The sequence below is a fragment of the Pogoniulus pusillus genome, chromosome 2 (genome assembly GCF_015220805.1).
Source record: "Pogoniulus pusillus isolate bPogPus1 chromosome 2, bPogPus1.pri, whole genome shotgun sequence".
Taxonomy (NCBI): Eukaryota; Metazoa; Chordata; class Aves; order Piciformes; family Lybiidae; genus Pogoniulus; species Pogoniulus pusillus.
This window is the reverse complement of record NC_087265.1, coordinates 25,692,867-25,716,240: the sequence shown is the minus strand read 5'-3', so window position 1 is coordinate 25,716,240 and position 23,374 is coordinate 25,692,867. Positions and strand designations below refer to the sequence as shown.

At 41.8% G+C, this 23,374-nt stretch overlaps 3 protein-coding genes across 7 annotated transcripts in view; 2 read left to right on the top strand and 1 right to left on the bottom strand.

Annotated features, from left to right (window-relative positions):
* Positions 1-631: 631 nt before the first annotated feature.
* On the bottom strand, positions 632-4,290 carry KCTD18 (potassium channel tetramerization domain containing 18). Its single transcript, XM_064165950.1, is given in 5 exon segments — positions 632-1,317; positions 1,319-1,504; positions 1,756-1,852; positions 2,805-2,908; positions 4,088-4,290. Coding segments are annotated over 5 exon segments (849 nt in total). The 3' UTR covers positions 632-1,058.
* SGO2 (shugoshin 2) lies at positions 1,452-23,226 on the top strand. Of its 5 annotated transcripts, none has more exons than XM_064158296.1 (9): positions 1,452-2,263; positions 7,714-7,868; positions 11,388-11,563; positions 11,976-12,053; positions 12,911-12,993; positions 13,418-13,644; positions 14,143-15,975; positions 17,989-18,139; positions 19,406-19,842. In XM_064158296.1, exons 2-9 carry the CDS (start codon positions 7,724-7,726, stop codon positions 19,509-19,511), a joined length of 2,799 nt encoding a protein of 932 aa, XP_064014366.1. In that variant the 5' UTR covers positions 1,452-2,263; positions 7,714-7,723; the 3' UTR covers positions 19,512-19,842. The 5 variants fall into 5 exon arrangements, with proteins under 5 accessions (XP_064014366.1, XP_064014376.1, XP_064014383.1 ...); XM_064158283.1 differs by lacking the exon at positions 1,452-2,263 and adding an exon at positions 3,916-4,389; XM_064158288.1 differs by lacking the exon at positions 1,452-2,263 and adding an exon at positions 4,456-4,864.
* Positions 23,198-23,374, top strand: part of AOX1 (aldehyde oxidase 1) — a 42,746-nt gene continuing 42,569 nt past the window's right edge. Inside the window, 1 exon segment of the mRNA XM_064158325.1 lies at positions 23,198-23,353. Within this exon segment, the coding sequence (XP_064014395.1) occupies positions 23,294-23,353 (60 nt within the window). The 5' untranslated portion in view covers positions 23,198-23,293.

The window sequence follows — 23,374 nt, the reverse complement described above, 5'->3', positions numbered from 1 at the left end:
TTCTCAACAGCTGGATTTCCTGTGCTGGAAAAGCAAAAGCAGTAGCAAAACCTACAATGCAACTGTAGGCAAGGAAGGGCACAGAATAAAGCCGGGTTTTGTTCACTGGTCTGAACCGAAAGGGCTTTCCTCTGCTTGCAGTCACAGGAGCTCGCTGCTTCAGTATTGTTACTCAACATTTACCCGGGCACAAGAAGGTCTTTCTCCTGCTCTGGGGCAAGGAGAGACTCCTTATCTTTATTCAAACCAAGGCATTTCTGTTACCAGTGCTTTGCTGCACAGGAGCTGAAACTGTACCCTACTCGTTTGCAAGGACTTGAAGGACATGGGAATGCCAGCTGTAAGGTCCTCTGCAGGTGCAGGAAATGCCCCCCACAGTGGTGCCATACAAAATGCCAAGCCTGCAGCAGCTGTCTGCAGCTGGCACTCCAAAGGCAGATCACACCACAGCAACAGACTCCGATCTAGGAACGAAAGAGCCTTGTTGCTCGCTCAGCACACCTCTCCCTTTCCTGCGTTACAGACTTTTGTCACTGTCTGCAAGTTGCTGTCACTGCTCTATGTAACAGAACGGTGCCTCAACACTACTGGAGGTGCCAGGAAGTGCATTCAACATTTGGATCCTTGCAGCTTGCACCCAATGAAAGCCATTTATTGGTATTTGCTTTTTGCCACTTCAAAGATACAAATGCAGTATTTTAGTAGTTAAGTGTATTTAAAGTTGAGAAAGTGTTCTTCTTCGATGCTATGCAGTGGCTCCTGACAGAACTACACGTGAGGTGACTGTTACATTAGACTGCATGCTCTGCTTGAGGGGGAGGTTTACATCTGTTTTCCTTCCTACCCAATATCCAAAACATACTTGGAAACAAAGCAGAAAACACTTTTCAGTGCTCGCTTGTCCTTATGCTTTTCACAAACTTTTTCATCATAATTTTCCACCAGATCTTTGAGTAAGTGACCACAGAAGATGATGTTTTCTTGTCCCAGAGGATGCAAAGCTATCCAGGCAGTCAGGACACAGCAAACATCGTCTATCTGCTTTCTCATTCCCAAGGTTAAATACTGTCTGTGAATACATCTGGTTGTTCCTCCAGGACCATGGAAGCGGTAAGAATTTCAGCAGCAGCACTATCCTGTCCACTTGGTTTACCGGATAGAGGGAAAGGTGGCTGACATGGTGTCACAAGAAGGGGAGTTCACTTCAGCTTTACTACATGGTTGCATACAGGCTTCTGAGACACCATGGTCTCCAACACCATGTGACATAATGCCTTACTGTCAGCACTCTGCCTTCCACAGGCTGCCCAGGAACTACAAACTTTCACCACTGGATCATTTAAGAGTCACTGCAGAATGTGAAGCATTGCAAGCAGCCACCTTTAATGCAGGTGAGTTTTTTACTTTGATATGGGTACCTGTGGAGCGACCTGAGAACCTGATTGCCTTAGGACCCACTTTACATGGTAAATAGTCTTCCTCTTCAGTAAAGTCGATTAATTGTCTGGAAAACAAAGAACTGCAGCTGAAGAGCCAAACTGTACCCATCAATTACTCTTTTTATAACATTATTACAAAGCAAACTCCAACAGCCACCCACAGAAGATTATTTGCCTCTAGCAAGGTCAGTCCTGCTCTTGGATTGTGGGGCATTTTAGCAATAGCAAACCAGAGAAAGCTCAGCATTAATAACTACATTAAAAGACTGTGCTGTACTCCTGCTTTATTTGCAGCCACCCTTGCAAATCAGCATACTTTTTGTGTACTGGATGGTATAAACTGCCTTTCATCGGGCATTCTTCCAGACTCCAGCATTCAATCAGCTCCTCAGGCACTCTCCAGTAGCTGACACCTGGGATTCAAAGAGTCATTGTCTTGATGAGCTGGAAGAACATAGAACATAGTCAATATGATGTTAAAGTTACACTTCACATCTGACAAAATGGATTTCACCTCTGGAACTGCACTGGCAGAAATGTTGCTTACAGCCATCACAGGGCAGTGACTCTTCCCTTGTACTCTATATCTCAAGCACGGGGTTGAGTTTCACAGTATCACCAAGGTTGGAAGAGACCTCACAGGCACCTCAATACAAGAAGGGCATTGAGATACTGCAAAGAAGAGAAACAAGCTGGTGAAAGGCCTAGAGAATGAGTCTGATGAAGGGCAGCTGAGAGAACTAGGACTGTTTACTTTGAGGAAGAGGAGGCTGAGAGGAGACCTTACTGCTCTCTACAACCACCCGAAAGGACAAGCTAGAGAGGTAAGTGCTGGTCTCTTCTCACAGGTAATCAGTGATAGAACAAGAGGGAATGTTTTCAAGCTGCAGCAGGATAGGTTTAGCCTTGACCACTTGCAAGAGTAGTCAAGCATTGGAATGGGATGCCCAGGGAGGTGGTGGAGTCACCATGACTGGATGTGTTTACAGGTTGTTTAGACTCAGTGATATGGTTTAGTGGTGAACATGGTAGAGTAGGGTTGGACCTGATGATCTTAAGGGTCTTTTCCAACCTGAATGATTCTGTGATTCTGGAGCTTCCACCAGAGTGCCCCACACTAGAAGGCTATCAGCCCTTGCATGTAATGGCACTCACTAGTACATCCATTCATGTCAACTCGTGACACCCTTGTGGAACATCCTTTGAGACTTCTAATAGCCACTACTATGGGATGTTTTACAGCATGTTATTTACTGAATGGGTGAAAATATGCAGAGAGCTTTTACTATAGCTCATCAGCAACCATTTTTCTTGTTGCTCTGTTAAAAAGCAGCACTACTGAAATGAAAAAAATTCATCCTCTACCTCTCCTTTCCCAGATGCCGAAAGCATCCATCATCTTTTTCAACTCAACCACTGAGTAATAGCTCCAGATGTACTGGATGTTATTTCCAGCTTCTCTAAAAAGACTGTTTTAAGGGTAACAGGTGGTAAATCTTGCTAAGTCCTTAATGTAACAGGGATTAAATACATCTTTCTTTTTACCAAATCTTAACTGTAATGATTTAACAGTACATGTTTTGTCAACTAGAAGGGAACATGTTACTTAATTTCATTTTTATTTATACAAAAGGTTGTGAATAACTAAAAAATAATAATCTTGAAAAAAAAAAGTTGTTCATAAATGAGTACGTCGACTCTCTGGAGATGTTCAAGAACTGACTGGATGGTTCCAGTTTGATCTGCTCTAGGTGATCCTGCTCTGGTAGGGGGCTGGACCACAGTTCTGTGAGGAGAGGCTGAGGGAGCTGGGGTTGTTTAGCCTGGAGAGAGGAGGCTCAGGGGTGACCTCATTGCTGGCTACAGCCTCCTTTCAGGTAGTTGTAGACAGGTAGGGGTTGGTCTCATCTGCCAGGCAACCAGGAACAGAACAAGGGGACACAGTCTCAAGTTGTGCTGGGGGAGGTCTAGGCTGGATGTTAGGAGGAAGTTCTTCCCAGAGAGAGTGATTGGCATTGGAATGGGCTGCCCACGGAGGTGGTGGAGTCGCTGTCCCTGGAGGTGTTGAAGAAAAGACTGGATGAGGCACTTAGTGCCGTGGTTCAATTGACTGGAGAGGGCTGGGGGATAAGTTGGACTGGATGATCTTGGAGGTGTCTTCCAACCTGGTTGATTCTATGATTCTGGAAGGACATTCTGGGGAATTGTACTCCTGGTTCCTAGAACTAAAAATGGAGTAATTTTGAACTAGTAACACTTTGGCTTCTCTAAAATCCAGTATTTAATTAGGACTGTTTAAACTAGCTGTTGAAGCTGTCTCGTCATTAATGCCATATTGCCAATACTTCGTATCTGCCTTAAACTCCCTGCAGGAGGGATGCCTTCTCTGGGTAGAAAAACAACAACATAAAATTGGCAAAAGAAGCAGAAGAAAATCTTCAAAACGTCTGGGGCCCGTTAGCTTTTCATTTTTGGTTGTTTGGTTCGATTGGTTTTGTTTTTCGTTTAGAGCACACCCTTGTGAGGGGTAGTAATTGCCACTTACGTGCCTTTGGCCCGGGCACCTGCTGTTATTTCACCCAAACTAACTAAAGAACTCGCGCACAGCTCAACAGGCGCCCCCAGGGCAAAGCAGAGTTCTGCTCCACCACGAAAGCGGTGTGATAAATAAGCGCATCATCCGCATCAGGCGCAAACAGAAGAGGAGGCTGTGCCTCCGGGGCGCGCAGAGGTAGCGCCGGAGTGGCGGAGCTCCCCTTGCTGCGCTCACGTCGGGGGGAGGGGTGCGGTCGGAGTCAGGAGGACGCACAGAGACCACCAGGGGAGATCCCTGGCGCAGCGAGAACTTCATGGACTTTGCATACCTGGTACACAGGCACGAACTGCCTGTATGATGGGGCAGGATGGCCTGTGCCCTAGGCACGAAGTGCCCGGCGGCGCTTCCGTTTCAGTAAGTAAATTTTATACTGTCTTTGGCACTGACTGGTTTGTGGCTGAGATCATTTATAACGGGGAAGCCCATCCTCACCCCTTCAAGTCAGCCGGAGAAGGCGGCACAAGTCAGGCCCGCCCGCAGCCGGGGGTCCCGGCGCGAGGCGGACGCCATCCCACGTTACCTTCGCAGCCAGTTCCTTCGTCTGGGCCGCCTGCGGGGCTGCCTCGGCGCCGTAAAATGGCGTCCAGCCGGCAGGAAGAGCTTAGCCGGAACTGAGCGCGGAGCGGAGAGCAGAGGTGGCCGTGAGGCGTGGCGTGGCCGTGGCACGCCTCGCCGGAGGCGCCTCTGGCCGCCTGGGCTTCCCCACTTGCGGGTCGCCTGGGTACATGGCCCAACTGTTCTGCTGCCCCTGCGTCCGCCACGCTGCCCAGAGGCGCGGCTTTGGCGCCTGTGCCCGCTGAAGTGAGGCCGACCCGCGGAAACTTGCCTAGTCCGTAAAGCAGAAACCTTTTCGATTTTTTTTCTCCAATTACGAGTGTTTAAGTGGGTTTGAGTCACTTGCTTTTTTTCATTTTAAGTAATAACCACAGTTTACGCTATTGTTCTAACCTGCACAGCGATCCCGGAGCCTTTTTTGTCAGGTTTGGTGGGGGCAGCGGTTGCAGCGCAAGGCGGACACTGCAGCATAGAAGCCAGTTTCAGCTGCGGATGCATGGCCTGAGTCACAGCGCCTTTCACAAGAGTAGTGAGCGGGTGTATGCTCAGCATCTGAAAACAGACAGCTCTGCTATAGTCAATCAGGGGCAAAGGCAGGAAAATACAGGCCAGGTGATGTTTTCTGGCCTATTGTGACTGCTTGTCCCTTGATAAGACTAATTCAGTAGCTTGTGTGCAGTAGCAATCTGTTTAATTGTAGCCTGGGTTGCCTGTTGCTTGCCTGTGAAATAAGGAGGGTTTGTCCTGCTTCAGACTTGTATGCATTTTTTAGAGCAAACTATTAATGTATTAGGATAGCATGAATGAATGCAAGCAAAGTGCTTGACTCAAAAGGCTTGCAAAACCAGTGTCCTATTAAAAGGAATTGATTGCATCTGACATATGATTGCTCACCAAAATACATGCATAAAAAAATTGAGGTGAAAAAAATTCAGATCCTTACTACAGTTTTGCCTTGGCATTGTTACAATCTAACGTATCTGTCCTTGTGTTGGGCTCTCACAAGCTGGATGCGAAGTTTCTCTTTATTTGCTTTAGCAGATTAACTCAGTTGTGTCTGCGATACTTACTGATCTTATACTGTCCCCCTTTATTTGCCATTTCCCTTCGGCAGTATTTCATCACAGATGAAAGGTACTGAAAACTCATAAGTTAGCTTGCTAAAAGGTCAAATGAAAAGATGAGTAAGAAATAATCACAGAGCTGATATGGTTCCAACTGTGCAGTGCACTGTATTCTGAACGCTCACTACATTTTGATTCTGAGACCACTTAAATATGCTTAGGCTACAGTGTTTTCAGCTACTATTTAGGACCATAAGCTTGTAATTCAGGATTTCCTTCAATCAAGTAAAGGACTCTGCTCTGCCCTGGTGAGGCTCCTCTGGAATATGGTGTCCAGATCTGGGCCACTCAGTTCAAGAAGAACCTCAAGCAACTGCTTTAAAGAGTCCAGCACAGAGCCACAAGATGATGGGAGGGAGTCTCTTTAGCTTGGAGGAGACTGAGGGGTGATCTCATTCATGTTTATAAAGATGTGAAGGACAGTGTCAGGAGGGTGGAGCTGGGCAATGACAGGACTAGTGTCCAGAGGTGCAAGCTGGAGCACAGGAACAGCTTCTTCACTGTGAGGATGTCAAAGCACTAGAGCAGGCTCCCCAGAGAGGTTTTGAAGTCTTCTTCTCTAGAGACTTTCAAAACCCACCTGGATGTGGTACTGTGTGACCTACTCTAAATGGTCCTGCTGTGGCAGGGAGATACCCTGGATGATGTTTCGAGGTCACTTCCAACCCCTAACACTGATTAGAGCAGAGAGCGATCTAAACCATGTTGTGTCTGTTCCTAGTTGGGGGATGACAAATTCTCTTTGACATTATGTAACTGAGTGATCCTTGCGACTCAGACCTCTCCTCTTTTAATCACAGTGCCAATTTGCGGATGCTGAGCCCCATGCTGCTCTGAAGACTTGAGACCCAAACCAAAACCAGTCTGGATCAAATCAGTAATTCCATCAGCCCATAATCTTGCACTGGAATAATAACGATTAGCTTCCCCCTCAGAGCTGCTGATAATTGTGTTGTCCCAAGTCTGGACTCTTTGTCTGGTGTTCAAAAGCTAATTGGTGCATAGAGTCAAGATACTTGTTTATTCCAGGTCTGTGCAGAAAAGAGCGCTAGGTGCTAAATCCACAAAGCTGGCCTCTTGGTTGAAATTTCCTGTGGATATTGATACAGTGAAATATATTAGCTACACCTCATGTCAACACCCGCTAACTAGCCACTACTTGGTTTCTTTCTTGCTTCGTCTTAAAGACACAGCTGCCCTTAAATTCACTGTGCTCTGATGGGAAGGGGCTTATGTGGGTAGGGGGCTGCTTTATCTAGGATGTGTACGTTTACTCATTGCAGTATTACTATGAGGTGAATTCAGCATCAGGTGCACCAGGTTGGGGGGCTTCGTTGATGTCACCAAATAGCGTTGCGGGGGAATCATAGAACGGTTTGGGTTGGAAGGGTCCTGCGGCAATCGGTGCTTTTAAGGCCGCGCTTGTGGCAGGGCCGCCCGTGTCAGCCCGCCCGCCGCCGCGCAGCCCTGCCTGCGGCCGCCGCCCAACGGCCCTTGGCGCCCGCGCAGCCGTTGGTGGCTCTGAGAGAAAGAGGAGGGCAAAGCCGTCTCCTCGGAGCGGTCTGCGGGGCCGCCGTTCCACTCGTTCTCGCTGGTCATTGGGATTTGTAGCGTTTATAAAGCGGTTTATTTAAGTCTCCAGTTTAAAGTTTGTTCTGACAAAAAGGTGGCTTGGTTGTACGGTGAAGAACTTTGGAAGGTTTTTTTCCCTTGTAAGGGTAAACTTGGGTTGATATTTTGAGGGAATGGACAAGATTAAAAAAAATTGAAATCGTTTTAGTCATTACGTTTATTAAATATTGTGCCACATCTGTGATAATGTGGCTTTAAGTCTCAATGAGCAATTCATTAATTTGTTTGAATTAATTAAACAAATATAAAGACTGAAGCAGTTTTCTCAACTTGATACATAAAAATCCTGATAAGACACAATGAAACAATTTTTTAAAGTGTAAGAAAGATCATTTATTATTTGGATATTCCTCTTGACAATTTACAGGTTCATTCTGATGACAGATAAACAAGTAACTGCTAAATCATCTGCTGTTTCCTCCTGGGATGCTGTTAAAGGACATGTGAAGATGAGGGCTGGAACGTTACGAGCTGCAAAACTGAATGCTTCTTTAGCATTGAAAATAAAAGCTAAGTTAATAAGTAAGTCCTGTTAAAACTGAAGCCAGGTACTATACTTAGAATGTGTGACTTCCAAAGAATAATCATAGAATGGTCTGGGTTGGAAGGGACCTTGAAGATCATCTACTTCCAACTCCCCTGCCATAAGCAGGGACACACTCTGCTAGACCAGATTGCTCAAGGCCTCATCCAACCTGGCCCTGAACACTTGTAGGGAGGAGACATTCATGACCTCCCTGGGCAACCTGTTGCAGTGTCTCACTAATCTCCCTGTAAAGAATTTCTTCCTAATCTCCAGTCTAAATTTGCCCTCCTCAAATTTCAATCCATTGCCTCTCATCCTGTCACTACAAGTCCTTGTAAAAGGTCCCTTCCTGGCCTGTAGGCTCCCTTCATGTGCTGGAAGGGTGCTGCAAGTTCTCCCTAGAGCTGCTTTTTCTCCAGGCTGAAAACCCCAGTTCTCTCAGCCTGTTCCCATATGAGAGGTGCTCCACCCCTCAGATCATCCTTGTGCCCTCCTCTAGACCCACTCCAACAGTTCATCATCACATCTCTGACAATAATAACTGTAATTAACATGAATTAGTAAATTGCTGCCTATTAAAAAATATTGATGTGATATGTTGAGAATTGTAAGACGGTTTCAAAGTTAAAACACACAATTTTAAGTTATTTATTCTCTTGAGTATTTTCAGAGCTTGCTCTTTGGCTTGCCAGTGTTTTTTGAGAGTGTACTCAAGTGTATTTGTAGCATCTGTGTCCATCAGGGATATAAAAAACAGAGGTACCAGAATGAGTAAAATCACTGACCTTTTAAAATATAGTTGTCATAGCGAAATAACTAAAATTCTCATTTATAATATATTCCCATCGTAAAGTTTTGTATGAAGTTCTTCATTGAGTCATTTACTGAATCAAGGAAAACTACAAATGCTAATCCGTTGACTTAATCACTTGCTAGAAGGTACTTTGTTTTTTCTACTAAGTCAGGATTAAATTCAAACACTTTTTTTTGTGGTAGAAGATTGGGAGTTGTTTCTGGCTCTGACAGAGACACCAATCTGGAACATCTCAGATCTTCTGCAGAAAGCAGAGAAAACATAAAATGTAGTGAAAGAGTGCTGTTTCAGAGCTCTGGAATGGAAACCATATGATTGTTTGTATCTATAAATTTTAATATTATGGCAAAAAATACTGCTGCTGCCACTGTGCATTTGCAGCTCAGCAGGCCAACCATATCTGGGCTTCAGCAAAACTAGCATGGCTAGCACGTCAAGATTTCTTCTCTCTGCTCCACTCCGTGGGACACCACCTGTACTGCTGTGTCCCGTTCTGCATCCTCCAACACAAGAAAGACATGTAACTGTTAGAGTGGGTCCAGAGGAGGTGATGAAGATGAGCTGAAGGCTGGAGCACATCTGTTTTGAAGACAGGCTGAATTGGGTTTGTTGAGCCTAGAAAAGAGAAGGCTCCAGGAAGGCCTTACAGCACTTTTTCAGTACCTGAAGGGAGCCTACAGGAAAGCTGGAGAGGGACTTTTTACAGAGGCATGTAGTGACAGAATGAGGAGCAACGACTTTAAACTACAAGAAACTCAATTTAGATTAGACAAGAGGAAATCCTTCTCTATGAGAGTGCAGATGCACTGCATCAGATTGCCCAGAGATGTGGAGGCTCCAAGCCTGGGAGTGTTTAGGGCCAGGTTAGATGGGGCCCTGAGCAACCTGGTCTAGTGAGAAGTGTCATCGGTCATGGCAGAGGGCTTGAAACTAGATGATCTTTAAGGTCAGTCATCAGCAAGTTTGCAGATGACACTAAGCTGGGGGCAGATGTGACTGAGTTGGAGGGCAGAAGGGCTCTGCAGCGGGACCTTGACCGCCTGGACAGATGGGCAGAGTCCAATGGGATGGCATTCAATAGCTCGAAGTGCAGGGTGCTGCACTTTGGCCACAACAACCCCATGCAGAGATACAGGCTGGGGTCGGAGTGGCTGGAGAGCAGCCAGACAGAGAGGGATCTGGGGGTGCTGATTGATACCCGCCTGAACATGAGTCAACAGTGTGCCCAGGTGGCCAAGAGAGCCAGTGGCATCCTGGCCTGCATCAGGAATGGTGTGGTCAGCAGGAGCAGGGAGGTCATTCTGCCCCTGTACTCTGCACTGGTCAGACCACACCTCGAGTACTGCGTTCAGTTCTGGGCCCCCCAGTTTAGGAAGGACATTGAGATGCTCGAGCGTGTCCAGAGAAGGGTGACGAGGCTGGTGAGAGGCCTCGAGCACAAGCCCTATGAGGAGAGGCTGAGGGAGCTGGGGTTGTTTAGCCTGGAGAAGAGGAGGCTCAGGGGTGACCTTATTGCTGTCTACAACTACCTGAAGGGTGGTTGTGGCCAGGAGGAGGTTGCTCTCTTCTCTCAGGTGGCCAGCGCCAGAACGAGAGGACACAGCCTCAGGCTGCACCAGGGGAAATTTAGGCTGGAGGTGAGGAGAAAGTTCTTCACTGAGAGAGTCATTGGGCACTGGAATGGGCTGCCCGGGGAGGTGGTGGAGTCGTCGTCCCTGGGGCAGTTCAAGGCAAGGTTGGATGTGGCACTTGGTGCCATGGTCTAGCCTTGGGCACTGTGGTAAAGGGTTGGACTTGATGATCTGTGAGGTCTCTTCCAACCTTGGTGATACTGTGATACTGTGATACCATGATTCTATGAAAAATACTAATTTTGAATGAAAAATAAACAGCATAGTTGAATGATACTAATGTGTTTTAAAAGCCTCCATGCTGCAGGAATTCAAATAATTCACCAAGATAAATAGTATTTGATAGAATTTCAAAGCATAACGCTTGGATGAACAAGATTGCACTGCATTGCCTGTTTCCCAAAGTAAAGAAATAAGAGCTTGACATTTTGGATTATAGATCCAAACATAAGAAAATGAAGATCTGTAGTTGGAACAGATTTCAAGTTAACCTTGCTCCTTTTTGTACTCTTCAATAGAGTACAGTCAGGCATGTCTCTATCTTGAGTTTGAGTTGACTGTATACTATAAATGTGAGGGCAAAAAATATCCACCCTGGTAACATACAGTGTCACTGGAATGAAAAAAAAATGTAATGGGTGTGAGTAGGCAGGTTTTCCTGAGGGCAGTGGAAGATAGACTTCTAATTTAAAGCTTTTCTCTTTCTCCTGTCAAAACACATTTAAGCTCAAAATTAACCTTGAAACTTGTCAAATAGATGCTTGGATTTTTTTAGAAATTTGGGAACATTTTTATGGCTGTGAACTAGTAATTTGGTTTAAGCTTTCTTAGATTACTTTATTTTAGAAAATCCAGACTAGAGAAGAATCTGTGAATGAAATGAACTTGAAGCTGACAGAGTAGCCATCAGAATGGCAACCAACAAAAGTAGTATTCTATTACAAAATGTTAGGCTTTGCTCCTGTTCCACCAGAAGCTACAGATAAAAATGTTCTTAGATAGTGACAATTCATGCAGAGAGGGCCTGGAACTGAAACTGTTGGAAATAATACGTTTTTTCTCTCCTTCAGATAACTCATCTATGTCTAAAGTATCTTTAAAACAAAACAATAAAGCATTAGCTGTGGCTTTGAGTGTAGAGAAAGAAAATTCTCGGAAGCTAAAGAATGAGAAGATTTTACTTCATAGGGAAGTGGAGAAGCTGCAGCTTCATAATGTCTTGCTTCGTCAAAAGCTAAACTGTTTGGTATGTTGCAAATACTATAATTTAAACTTAAGTCAGCTAAATCAAGCTTTTATCCTTTTTTTTTTTTAAACTTAATATTGCACCTTAAAATTGTAATTAAAAATATCTCAGATTTGTGAAGTTTTATCATCGGCAGATAGAACAGTATTGACATTTGATTTTTTTTCCATAGGATTTTTCTTATGTGTGCGTAGTATTTTGTCCAGCCATGTATGTGTCTAGACATTTTAGTGTCTAGGTATTTTTAGGGTCAGCTTCATCTTTATATTGTATAGATACTGAGATGGTATTATCAGTTTGTGCTCAACTGAGCATTTAAAAAAAACCCCAACAATGTAGTTTCGTGTTTGTATTTTTTCTTCAGCCAGAAGCCATTTAAAATACACTTTTAAAACTTTTGTTTTACATGCAGAATAAAACTCTTAAAGAAATAGAAGCATTTTTGAACAATAAACTCATAACTGCAATAGAAATAAGCAGTCTTTCTGAGGTAAGATGCTTTTTGAACCATTACCATATCGAACACGCTTACCAGGATATTTTTCAAAGCATCCAAATGAGTGCCGTTTTGAAATTATATATGCATTTTAAAACATTTACCCAAATTCTTCTAAAACCAAAATATCATAGTATTTTTCACCAGTGAGTAAGCTACTGATCTTCCTTGCTTAGAGCTGCAATAAATGTCTTGTGTGTGGAAACATTCCCAGAAAATGTTGTCCCTGTTACTCTCTGTGTTGTGGCAAAATTGCAGTTCATTATAAAAATACATTATTTTTTGTTCTAAACAGTTGCTTAGTGTTGCTCTGTGCTTCTATACACATCCTGTACTTTGGGTACAGCTATATCTAAAAAAACTCTGTATGCTGCTTTGGGATGCAAGTTAGTTACAGATTCTCAATGGTGCCCAATGACAGCACAAGGGGCAATGAGTGGAAGTTGAAGCATAGGACATTCCATGTAAACATGAGGAAAAATGTCTTCATTGTGAGAGTGGCAGAACACTGGAACAGGCTGCCCCAGGAGGGTTGTGGAGTCTCCTTCTCTGGAGATATTTAAGACCTGCCTGGATGTGATCCACTGTGATCTGCTGTAGGTAGTACTTCTCTGGCAGGGGGGGTGGATTGGATGATCTTTCAAGCTTGCTTCCAGCCCCTAACATTCTGTGATTTTGAGAAGCACTGATATAAAATATTTTCCTTCAAAATTATTGTGTGTTTGCTATCACTCTACCTCTAAGTGTTTCCCATTCTTCATGTGTTTGTTTTCTTGTGGCTATTTCTAATACTTCAAACATAAGAGAATATTTAAACTGTTTCTACTTCCCCACTGCTGTTCTTTTGAAAGAATCTCCAGAATTCTCTTCCTCTGCCAACTAGTCCAAGTAACTCTGTTGATGACCAGTTCATGAGTACATGTCAGTCTGCAAGGTAGGTGGTTATATTAAATGCAGAAACTGGTAAGTGTCTGTGGACTTTTTACACCTCATCTTTGTTGTAAGCAAAGCATCTAGGTGTGTTTTTGAGGTAATGCAAAATTGTTTCCTATCTAATTCAGAAAGTACCTAATTGCAGCTTGGAATTTATGAATGGTAGACAAGATTCATGTTTTGAGTAAATTGCATCTTTCTTCACAAGATCTCAACAGCATAAAGCAGGATTCCCTATCCTATTTTATGCAAATTATATTATTATTGTAAATATTATTTTTAATTTTTCCCATAAGATAAAACTGGATTTCATACTTGCATTATTATGTTCAGCATTTATGCATTGTTAAGGAAATGTTTAAAACAATTGAATGTTATGGCATAAAATGTTATAAACCTCTTAAATTAAAATTTCCTCTTTTCAGATCAGTAGTGAAGCTTCCTTTGATTGCAACAGCTGATGCAAAACAGCAAGACAGCCCTTCTCTGTGCGGAATAACAAATTCTTACAACTATACCACTATTGTGACAAAGGAAATGCATTCAGATCAAGTCAGGTTTGCATTATCTTTGCCTTCTGGTACAAATAATCAAGAGTTAATTGAAACAGACCCACTGGAAACAGCCTTTAATGAAAGCATATCTTTGAAAGGTATGATGTATTTTTGTACAGACGATTTGTTTTTGAGAGCTATCTAAGAATTAGTATTTAATAATGTATTACTTGACAATGGTATATTAGGATTCCTAAACTAATAAAAAATAGAATACTCACCCATAAGTGGAGATGTCCTAGCAATCACTTATATGTTCATTGAAATAATGCAGCTGAAATACAACAAAATTGATGTGAACAAAAGAAAACTTTGATAGGATAACCAAGTAATAACTGAAGTAGCTATAAAAAAACACATCTGTATTTATACCCAATTTCAAAAGTCCAGCTTCAGTAAAACATGAAATTGCTTGTAGTTATCGATGTTTTTGAAGACCAACCACAGAATATGTGTATTCAGTTTGGAAAATAAAACAAAATATGCAGTTTGATACTTTCCATGCTTCTGATCCAGCCTTTGGTAACCTTATTCTGATAACCATCCTCTTTCACGTTCTTTCTATGCCCCAGCTGCTGAATTTTGTCTCTTTGCAGAAAGCCAGTTACACACAGAACTAACCCACAATAGTGCCTTCCTGACTCATGTGGAAAATGCACAGCTGCTAAGGCAGCCTGAGGAGCTTACAAAACAACCTGACAATTGTTCATTGCCATTCTATGGGCACGTGGCTGAAAGAAAGAAACACACAGTACTTTGTAAGTCAAAAACTCAACCTGATATCATAGATTTTGATAAAAAATATAGTTCAAATCTTATTCCTTCACCGCTTAAATTTAGCAATGAAAGTAAGACAGATTCAAAAAAGCTGCTTTGTACTGCCAAGATGAAGCCTGAAGAAACCCTTTATGATGCTGATATGGAGTTGACTGCCACTGATGCAGGTGAACTACTAACAGTTACAGCAAAAGATAAAGATAAATTATACCAAAAGAGAAGTAGTGGTGACAATTCTGATAAAATACTAGTAAATTTCAGAAAAGCAAAACATTCTAAGAAGGATAAAGAGAAAATTAAAAGCAAGATGGAAGCTGGTTCAAATTTATATGCAGAAGAAAGACATACTGGCGACAATGGTGAAGTCACAAAAGCTACTGATTCACAAACTCAACTATTCCAAAGTCAAACAGAACAACTACCTACAGAAAATTCTACAGGGAAACAGAATTTGCCAAATGCCAGCAAGTATTATCAAGCAGAAAATTCTCCAGATAGAGCTAATGATACTAGAAGCACGTGCCAGGTTAACACGACGAGTCTAAGAAAAGAGGAGAAAAATGGAGAATCTTTCTCAGAAACCTGTGAAGACATGCAAAGCAAAATACAAAAAGCTGACTCATCTAACAACAAGAGCCCACCAGAAGTTTATTGTGCTGAAAATTTACCATTCCAAGATAATACTTACAGTGTATTGCATTTACAAGGGGACTTTGCACATACACGTAAGGAACATAGCAGACCGAAAATAAATGGGGAAAAAAGCCCTTCTAAAATGAGCACAGCAGAATACTGTGGAAAGGAAAATGGACAGCAAGGAGAAAGTATTTTGACAAAATCTCAAACAGAGACACAACAACATGACAGCAATAGAAAACAAGACAAGATGACTATTGGAAAATGCAAGCAAAAAAATAGTTACCATCGAAGTGGAGAAACTGAAAGTGACAGCAGTCAGAAAAGTCAAACTTCTAAAGTAAACCAAAAGAGCAGCCACTTACCACCAAGCAGATTAAAGCATACAGTGGCAAAGGCTAGCAGGAAAGTATATATAATACCCAAAGGAAATTCTACACAGGTCTCACTTTGTAAAAATAAAGAATTAAAAAACAAGGGTGCACTGCACATGGATGGTGTTTGTGGCAATGTAACTGGAACTCGGCAAATGCAAATAGCTTTAGCTATTGAGAATGGTGCAGCTACAGATTCACCACGAGCTAGAGAACAAGTTAATGAGCCTGTCAATATCTTAAACAAAGTAGATTCCTCATCACTGGAACATAAAATGCCTCACAGCAGTAATTCTAATGATCTGGTAAAGCAAAACCAGAGGTTTAGTTCTGATATCACTGAGAGCAGTGCAGAAAAAGATTCTTTGAGGCATATTGATCAGGGGGAGCAGAATATTTCGGATGGCCAAGAAGTCCCTTATAAGGTAGATTACTTTATGAGCAAATTAAAGCCTGTGGTTCTAAAGTCAAAATCCAAATGTTCCAAGATGATGCCTGTAAGTGTAGATAACCTTTTCAAGGAAGGTCCTACCAGTGTGGAGCTCCCAGCTGATGATAACCACAGTGCTTCCATCAACTTGTCTATACTTGAAAACTCTGAAATTTGTGGGGAGAGCAATCATCATAAAGCACAAGACTCTGGTAAGTTTATAGCTTGAAGGGGGAAGAAAAGGCATTTTTAATTAGATAGTGATTGACAATAGTGGGAAGATATCTTCTGCTAATACTGTCCTACTTGTGTTGCTTGTTTGTAGTAGACAAAACAGAAGTGACTGAAAATTAATAAAATTATTAATACTCTAGGTTTCATATAAAATTATAGTCTCTATTACATATCAGTCACAATATGTTTTTTAATTGTGGTAACTAATATCCTTCTTACTTGTCAGTATGTTCCAAGATGATATTTACTTGGGCAGACATAAGTAGTCTGCTTTCTTGGGAAGCAATTGTAGTTGGAGCATGTATTCATTTTTCAAATAATTTGAGGGTATTCAGAAACTTTGGCATAGAAAAGATAAAACAGCTTGAACTGGGAAATAAAATTCAAGAGAAATAAGAATGAACTACACTGTTCCCTTCATAAATAGAAAACATAGCTGGACTTAATGATTTAATGTGAGCTTCTTTAGAAACACGTCAATTTAATGGGAATTCTGACATCTGAAAAAAAGGACTTTGAGAGGTTTTGTCTAGAATCTACCCATGCACAAACTTTCATATGACAACTTGTCCTTTAAAAATATGTACTACTTTAGGAAAACAATCAAATTTGAGTGTGGTTTGGAAGAGAGGTTTAGGTACTTCTGTCATACAGTGAAATTACTGTAAAGGAGCTAAAGGAATATATCACTGTCCTGGGTTAAAACAGCCCACAAGCACCACACACACATAGAGATGGGAGGGAAAGTAACACAAAAAACACTCTGGGTGGAGATACTGATTTTAATGAGATGAGAAAGGTGTGCAGTTGCCTTAGTAAACCCAGAAACAGCAGCAGAAGCCAGTGATAAATCAGTCCACTCACCCCCAACCCACAGCTAGTGCAGCAGAACAGACCCACACCCCAAACCTGGAAGCTGGAAGCAGCAGCTGGAACGGGAAGTTTTTCACATGATAATCTGAACTTCAAGCCCCATATTTTGCTCCGGCCAGCTTTTTTATTTTGAAGCTGGCATGATTGGTACTGAATACTCATCAGCAGAGTCAACTCAACCCATGCTATTCTCCACCTCTTATTCTATGCCATCTACATCATGCCCAGAAACAATTAACATCAGACCATAAACGTAATTCACCATTTACTGTCCATTCTCAAAATGACATTGCCTTGCAGTACACAACAGCTTCTCACTCCAGATGCTCTGGAGTTTCTGTTCCAGTAAAGTCTGGATCAGTCCATGATCACTCCAAATGGTGGGGCTGTGTTTCCACCCCTGGGACAGTCTATTCCATTGACTCCTTCCACCCCTCCAAATGAAAGCAAACAGGATTCCATTCCAGTGCTCTGCTTCCAACATGTTCAACTGTTGGGATCCCCCTGTCACATCAGAAATATAGAGGGGTTCCACCCTTCGTGAATTGGTGGCATTAAAGTACACTGTGCACTTGTATCTACTAAAGCTTCATCCTCTTGTGGGTTCAACTTGCCAAGCCATCAGTTCTGTACAGTCCAGTAAACCCAGTTGTCCCTCTTCTCCATCTCCTCTATTTCTGACTGAAATTGAATGTGTCCTGTGAAGATGCTTTGGAAGTCCCTTCATCAGGAGGATCAGAAGCAGATCAGGTTTGCTCTTTGTGGGGGATTTTCCACTGGAAAGTGGGGCACTATTCTTCCAGGGAGAGTTAAATATGTTAGAGTTGAAATATGCTTTAAAATCAATATTGGAAGTTTTGTAGCACAAGTCATCTATATTTATTCTCAACAAGTTCCTATTTACTAAATTGTCTCTAAGAACGTCCCAACATCTAAACCACTTGTGAGCTAAAATTAAGTTTGACGACCAAACTGAATCAAATGCTACCTTGGCTTCATTAGAATGCTTGGAATTCTATGAATTAAGGAATACTAATTAAAAATAATTAACAATTTAAAGTTTAATTAGTGATTAAAAAACCATTTAAAATAGAGTATATAAACCACTGTATTTACAGGGAGAAAAGCTTTGCAAGATCTGACAAATGTTAGTATACAGTCTCATATTTCCTTACCTAAATCCCCCCAAATGTCAGAAGAAGACTCAGCAGGAAAGAAAACTAGACGAGGAAGAGCTGACATTTGCTACAAAGAACCCAGTCTGCAATGGTAGGTTAGAGCTTTTGTTTGGGTTTTTTTTGAGTATGTAACCTCTAAATAAGTAGGTGGGCAATCTCTTTAATCTCTTTTGCAAAGATACTTCAGTGTTGATATAAAACATTTCCTGTTAGTGCAGCAGCATTCCCAGGTGCCACAGTAAGACACCAACAGTATTCACGTCTTAAAAGCTAAATCTAGCATATTACATTTTATACTATAGTGAATAATGGTGAATTCTTATTTGTTACGGTATAAACTCCCGTAGAGGGGAGTAACTTGAAATGTTAAATATAGATGTATACTATAATAATATAATCAAGTGGTAATGTAAGTTATGTACAAAGACTATAGAATTCCGTCATTTTGTTTTTAAAGTAAGAAATAATTTGAGTTCAGAATAATTTGATAATTGGCTATTCACCTTTCAGTGTTTCTAGCAAATGTAGTGGCACAGGATTTCAGAGGTTGTTAAAAGGCAGACATAAATTGTGTAATAACAGTAACCATTTAAAAGAGAATTTTAAAGCCAAAGTTCCATTAAGAAAATTATTATATATGCATGTATATGAATAGATCTAAGTCTGATTCCTTTTGAAAATGTTCAGAGAGTTTTTTGGACACAAAGATTTTTTGTTTGGTTTGTTGGAGTTTTTAAAAGTAAAATACGAGCTTATTATGTCATGTTGTGTGTTAGTAGAATGCATATTCATGAGGTAAAGGCAGCATCAGTATGTCTCCACAATAGTGTCGAGAGTGAAAGGATTATAACAACTTTATGGCAAAGATATCAAAGGGGTATTTCTTCCACTTCTGGCCATCTCTGTGATGAGAAGAATATAAATCCACAGACTGAAAAAGAATTACCACTGTTCTCATACACCTTCAAAATAATTTTGTCTATCTCTGTAAGTGAACAATTGAAGCAGTAAGGCTGAGGACAAGTAAGAGCTAAAAGTAATATAGGAAGTGTCTTCACTTCAGCACTGGCTCCTACTTATATTTTATTTTGAAATATGCTATCCTGACTGCATGCAGTTAATCTTTGGTTTAAGTAACTTAAGCCCACTACTTTCAGCATTATTTTGGGAAACAGTAACTATCTATGCCTTGCTCTTACACACTTCTTTATTTTCCCTAAATTTAATTTCTTAGTGTACTGTATCATGCTTTCATTGAGAGGATTTACTATATGGAATTGTAATTATAATTACATGATAGTTACAAAGGTGTTTGATAGTATCCATACATTATGTCTTTTATTTCTTTTGTTTCCAGCAAATTAAGACGTGGGGATCCATTTACAGATACACAGTTTCTGTACTGCCCAGACAGTAGGGTAAAAAAGAAAATGCATTTTAAAAGTAAATCAAAACTTATTTGAAGAAGACAAGAGAATTGCCTTTACAAACAGTACTTCTAAAATGGGTAGTATTTATTTTTTTAATATATATATATATGTTTAGCAGTATAGAGTGCTTATTGTTACTTGATTAGTAAAGGTGTTCCAAAGAATTTCCTAGAAAGAAGCTGTTACATAAGGGACCGAGAATACTTTATTGAGGAAGGCAAATATAGATTAGGCTCCACTCTTGTGTTTGCATTTCTCCTAAGTCATTTGTAATCTGTTTAAAGGGTTGGCAGCACTTCTTAGTTTGGGACAAAAGTACATGTTTTAATGAGAATTAAAAATAAATCACCTTTGGCAATTTTAATGTGAGTTGCTTGTATTTACCATGAGTAGAACCATTTCTCAGTGCTGGTTGGAACACACACAAACATCCCAAATTTTACTAACTCTACTGAAATAGATGGAGACAGTACACTGAGTTGTTTGGGGTTGAGGTGTTTTTGATATCTGACTTTTTGATTTAACAGAATTGTAATGAAATTAGAATCAAGAATTCAAATTTTGAAGACTCTGGGAGGACTTTATATAGCTGCCTTCCAATGCCTCTCTTCTGAGGAAAAAGAGTTCTGTTGGCAATGGTCTTCATGATTTTTTCAGTGACAGTCCTGATGTTCCTGTGGCAGGTACAGCTGCCCTGGCAAACACAAATGCTTGGCAGACACCTGTCAAATTACTTGCTAGGTCAGTGTGGTGTTTTGCAGACATGAGCTGGTTCCTCAAGGCCCAGAAGCTCTCATCCTGCCTTTTTGTGGTTCTGTGGGCTTGGCACTCGAACTAATTAGCACTCAGCACAGGACTCAACCGAGGATATCAGTGGTATCTTGCTACAGAGTTGGTCTCCATGCAGTAAGTGGCCTGGCACTGGATGCTCTCCTCTAAGAAAGGGATGCAATCTAGGGAGAATTCTATGGATTAAGGAAGTCCTCACCTCACATTGGATGAGTGCATATTTTAGGTACCCTTGAGTGGGAGGCTTCCCTTTCGAGTGAGTGCAGGCACATTTTGTGCAAGAAACAGTATTCCCTGAAGTTTAAAGTGTTGGTTGGACCATTGTTGGTTGGTTGACGTTTTGTGAGTGCCTTCATGACAGGTCCATACAACCTCAGGTGTTATCGGCTAGGCTGCTATGGTTTTCCATAAAAATCTACAGTCTGCAGCTTTATGACTTAGTGTCTTCAATTCCTTATGGTATAAATAAGTAACAAAGGATAAAAGAAAATTTTCTGAAGATGCACAGAAGTTATTTTTAAATAGCCCAGAAGTCATATTACTATTGCTGCTGCCTTGCAGCTACTGAAAGAAAACTTCCCTTGTTTTCTTCATCCCTGCTGGTGTTGTTGCTCAAATTGATGTTCTATACACTCGGGTACATCCAGTATCCCTGAGTGGGACCTACAAGAAAGCTGGGGACTTCTTACAAGGGCTTGTAGTGATAGATTGAAAGGGAACAGACTGATGCTGGAAGAGGGGAGATTTAGGCTGGATACTGGAAGAAATTTACTGACAGTGAGGGTGGTGAGACACTGGGACAGGTTGCCCGGGGAAAGTGGTGGATGGCCCTTCTCTGGAGGTGTTCAAGGCGAGTTAGATGAGGCCTTGAGCAAGCTGGTCTAGTGGAAGGTTTCCCTGCTTGTGGCAAGAGGGGATTTGAACTGGATGATCTTTAAGGTCCCCTCCAACCCAAATAATTTTAAAAATCTATGAAAATTTACTTTGTTATTTTCTAGGATGCAGTTCTTTTAATTGTTCTCAAAAATGCTTGCTTCATTTATGTACTACAGAAATAATGTTACAGTCTCTGATGAGTCATCACTAAAATGCATCTTCAGAACAGTTAATATATTAGAGAGTCTTGACAGGAAAAAAAAGTATGAACAGCTCATGACATTTGAAATAAAAATCTGTCAGTCGCAAGGATTTAGATTATTTTATTGAGATAAGGGAATTTAAACTTCTTTTTATACCTTCAATGTTGCTTTTTATCATACCTATTTGGTCTGTTTTTTTTACTCATTGTTTTGAAATCTATAGGAAAAATATTTTTGTGTGTTTAAATGGGAAGGGAAAAATATTTCTGATCCCATAGACTCTAGGTGGCATAAGCAGCTCTTCCAAATGCTTGTGCATAACAAACATACATATTTGTATATTAGAAATACCTGAAAGTCACTGCCAATTCTTTTGTGGGTGCCAATCTGCTGACTTCCTGCTGGGCTCACGATCATGACTGCATCGCTGGATTTCACCATAATGTGAGATTGCCTGTGGAGATTTCATAGTTGGAAGGTGTGATAAATCCCAGGCAACCAGCAACAGAACAAGGGCACACAGTCACAAGTTGTGCATGGGGAGGTATAGGCTTGATACTACGAGGAAGTTCTTCACAGAGAGTGATTTGCCACAGGAATGGGCTGTCCAGGAAGGTGGTGGAGTCACTGGCCCTGGAGGTGTTCAAGAAGAGACTGGATGGGGCATTTAGTGCCATGGTCTAGTAGATTGGATAGGGCTGGGTGCTAGATTGGACTGGATGATCTTGGAGGTCTCTTCCAACCTGGTTAATTCTATGATTCCTATGATTTGTGTTAGGAGCAAACAACAGGGCAGGGAGATGTGCCTCCCTGGGATGGACAGTTAGCATGGGAACTGGTGGGGTTTTTTTTGCGCTTGCACTGGGGCTAGGGTCAGAGTCAGAAGGACACACAGAGAAGACCACCAGAGATGACTGGATGACACAAGCACATGAAGGATCTCTGGCATAGCAAGAATTTCAAGGACTGCTTTGCATACATGATATGTATGCATGAACTGAGGGTGTAAATGGAACAGGATGTTGTGTGCCGGTTGTACAAGTTGGTAGAATGCAGACTCCCCTCGTGCCCAGCACTGTTTGCTTCTGTTTTAACAAATAAATTTTATTTTGTGCTAGTTTGAGGCAAACTGGAATATTTTAGGGAGAAGAATTAGGTGATAGGCTGTGAAAAGGAAACAATGGTGATGTCTACTTTACTCATAGGCTTGCTGAGATGTATTAAAACAAGAACATAGACAAGAGAGCTGGTATGGGTCTTTGGGAGCCTGTGCTTTTTCTCCTTGGGCTGCTTCTGTGTGACTAATCCTGCTTTCTAATCCCCCTGGCCGATCCTCCAAACTCACCTTGCGCATAAGGCAAACTCTGGGATAAGGTAGAGGGGTGGAAAGAAAGTGCAAGGGTGGTTGGGAGCCCCTCCTGGGGACTCTGGTTTCTGGAAGGGCTGTTGTGTTTCTGTATTACTTTTACTTGTATATTTCTGTATGTAGTTGTATATATTGTAAATATCTGCTTGTATATTGTACTAAGCTGTAAATACAAAGCTTCATTCCGAAATTTCCGTCTGGCTGAGTCTAGCTTGGGTGATTTCATAAGAGTGGGGGGGCAGGTAACACCCAAATAGTCACATGTTTTGTCTTTGATACTGATTGGTTTGTGTCTGAGATCATTTATACCAGAAGGTAACAACAGCTCACTTTGCTAACGTTGCCATTTTGTCGGGAGGATCAGGTCTGTTCCCGAGAATTGTGAACTGTGTCCTGCTGTTGGAATGGCCGTTGAAATGCTCCAGTAAATCCCTTGTGCCTGAGCGCCAGCCCTTGACCGCTGCTGACTCCTAACGTCCGGGAGAGCGGCAGGAGCGGTGAGCTCCGCCCGCCGCCCTCCGTCCCGCCCGGGCCGGCGAAGGGCCTGTTGCTGCTGCTGCTGGCTGCGGCTCTCGGGTACGATGTCTGTGCGAGGGGCGGCGGGGGCTGACGAACTGGTTTTCTGGGTGAATGGGAGGAAGGTAAGTGTTGACTGGAAGTAG

Bases quoted from the DNA above. Each gene is read 5' to 3' on its own strand.
- SGO2 (XM_064158283.1), top strand. From the start codon at position 4,343: ATGGCCTGTGCCCTAGGCACGAAGTGCCCGGCGGCGCTTCCGTTTCA. The intron at 11,564-11,975 runs GTATGTTGCAAA...TTTTACATGCAG, and splicing joins GTCAAAAGCTAAACTGTTTG to AATAAAACTCTTAAAGAAAT. The intron at 15,976-17,988 runs GTAAGTTTATAG...CTGTATTTACAG, and splicing joins TCATAAAGCACAAGACTCTG to GGAGAAAAGCTTTGCAAGAT.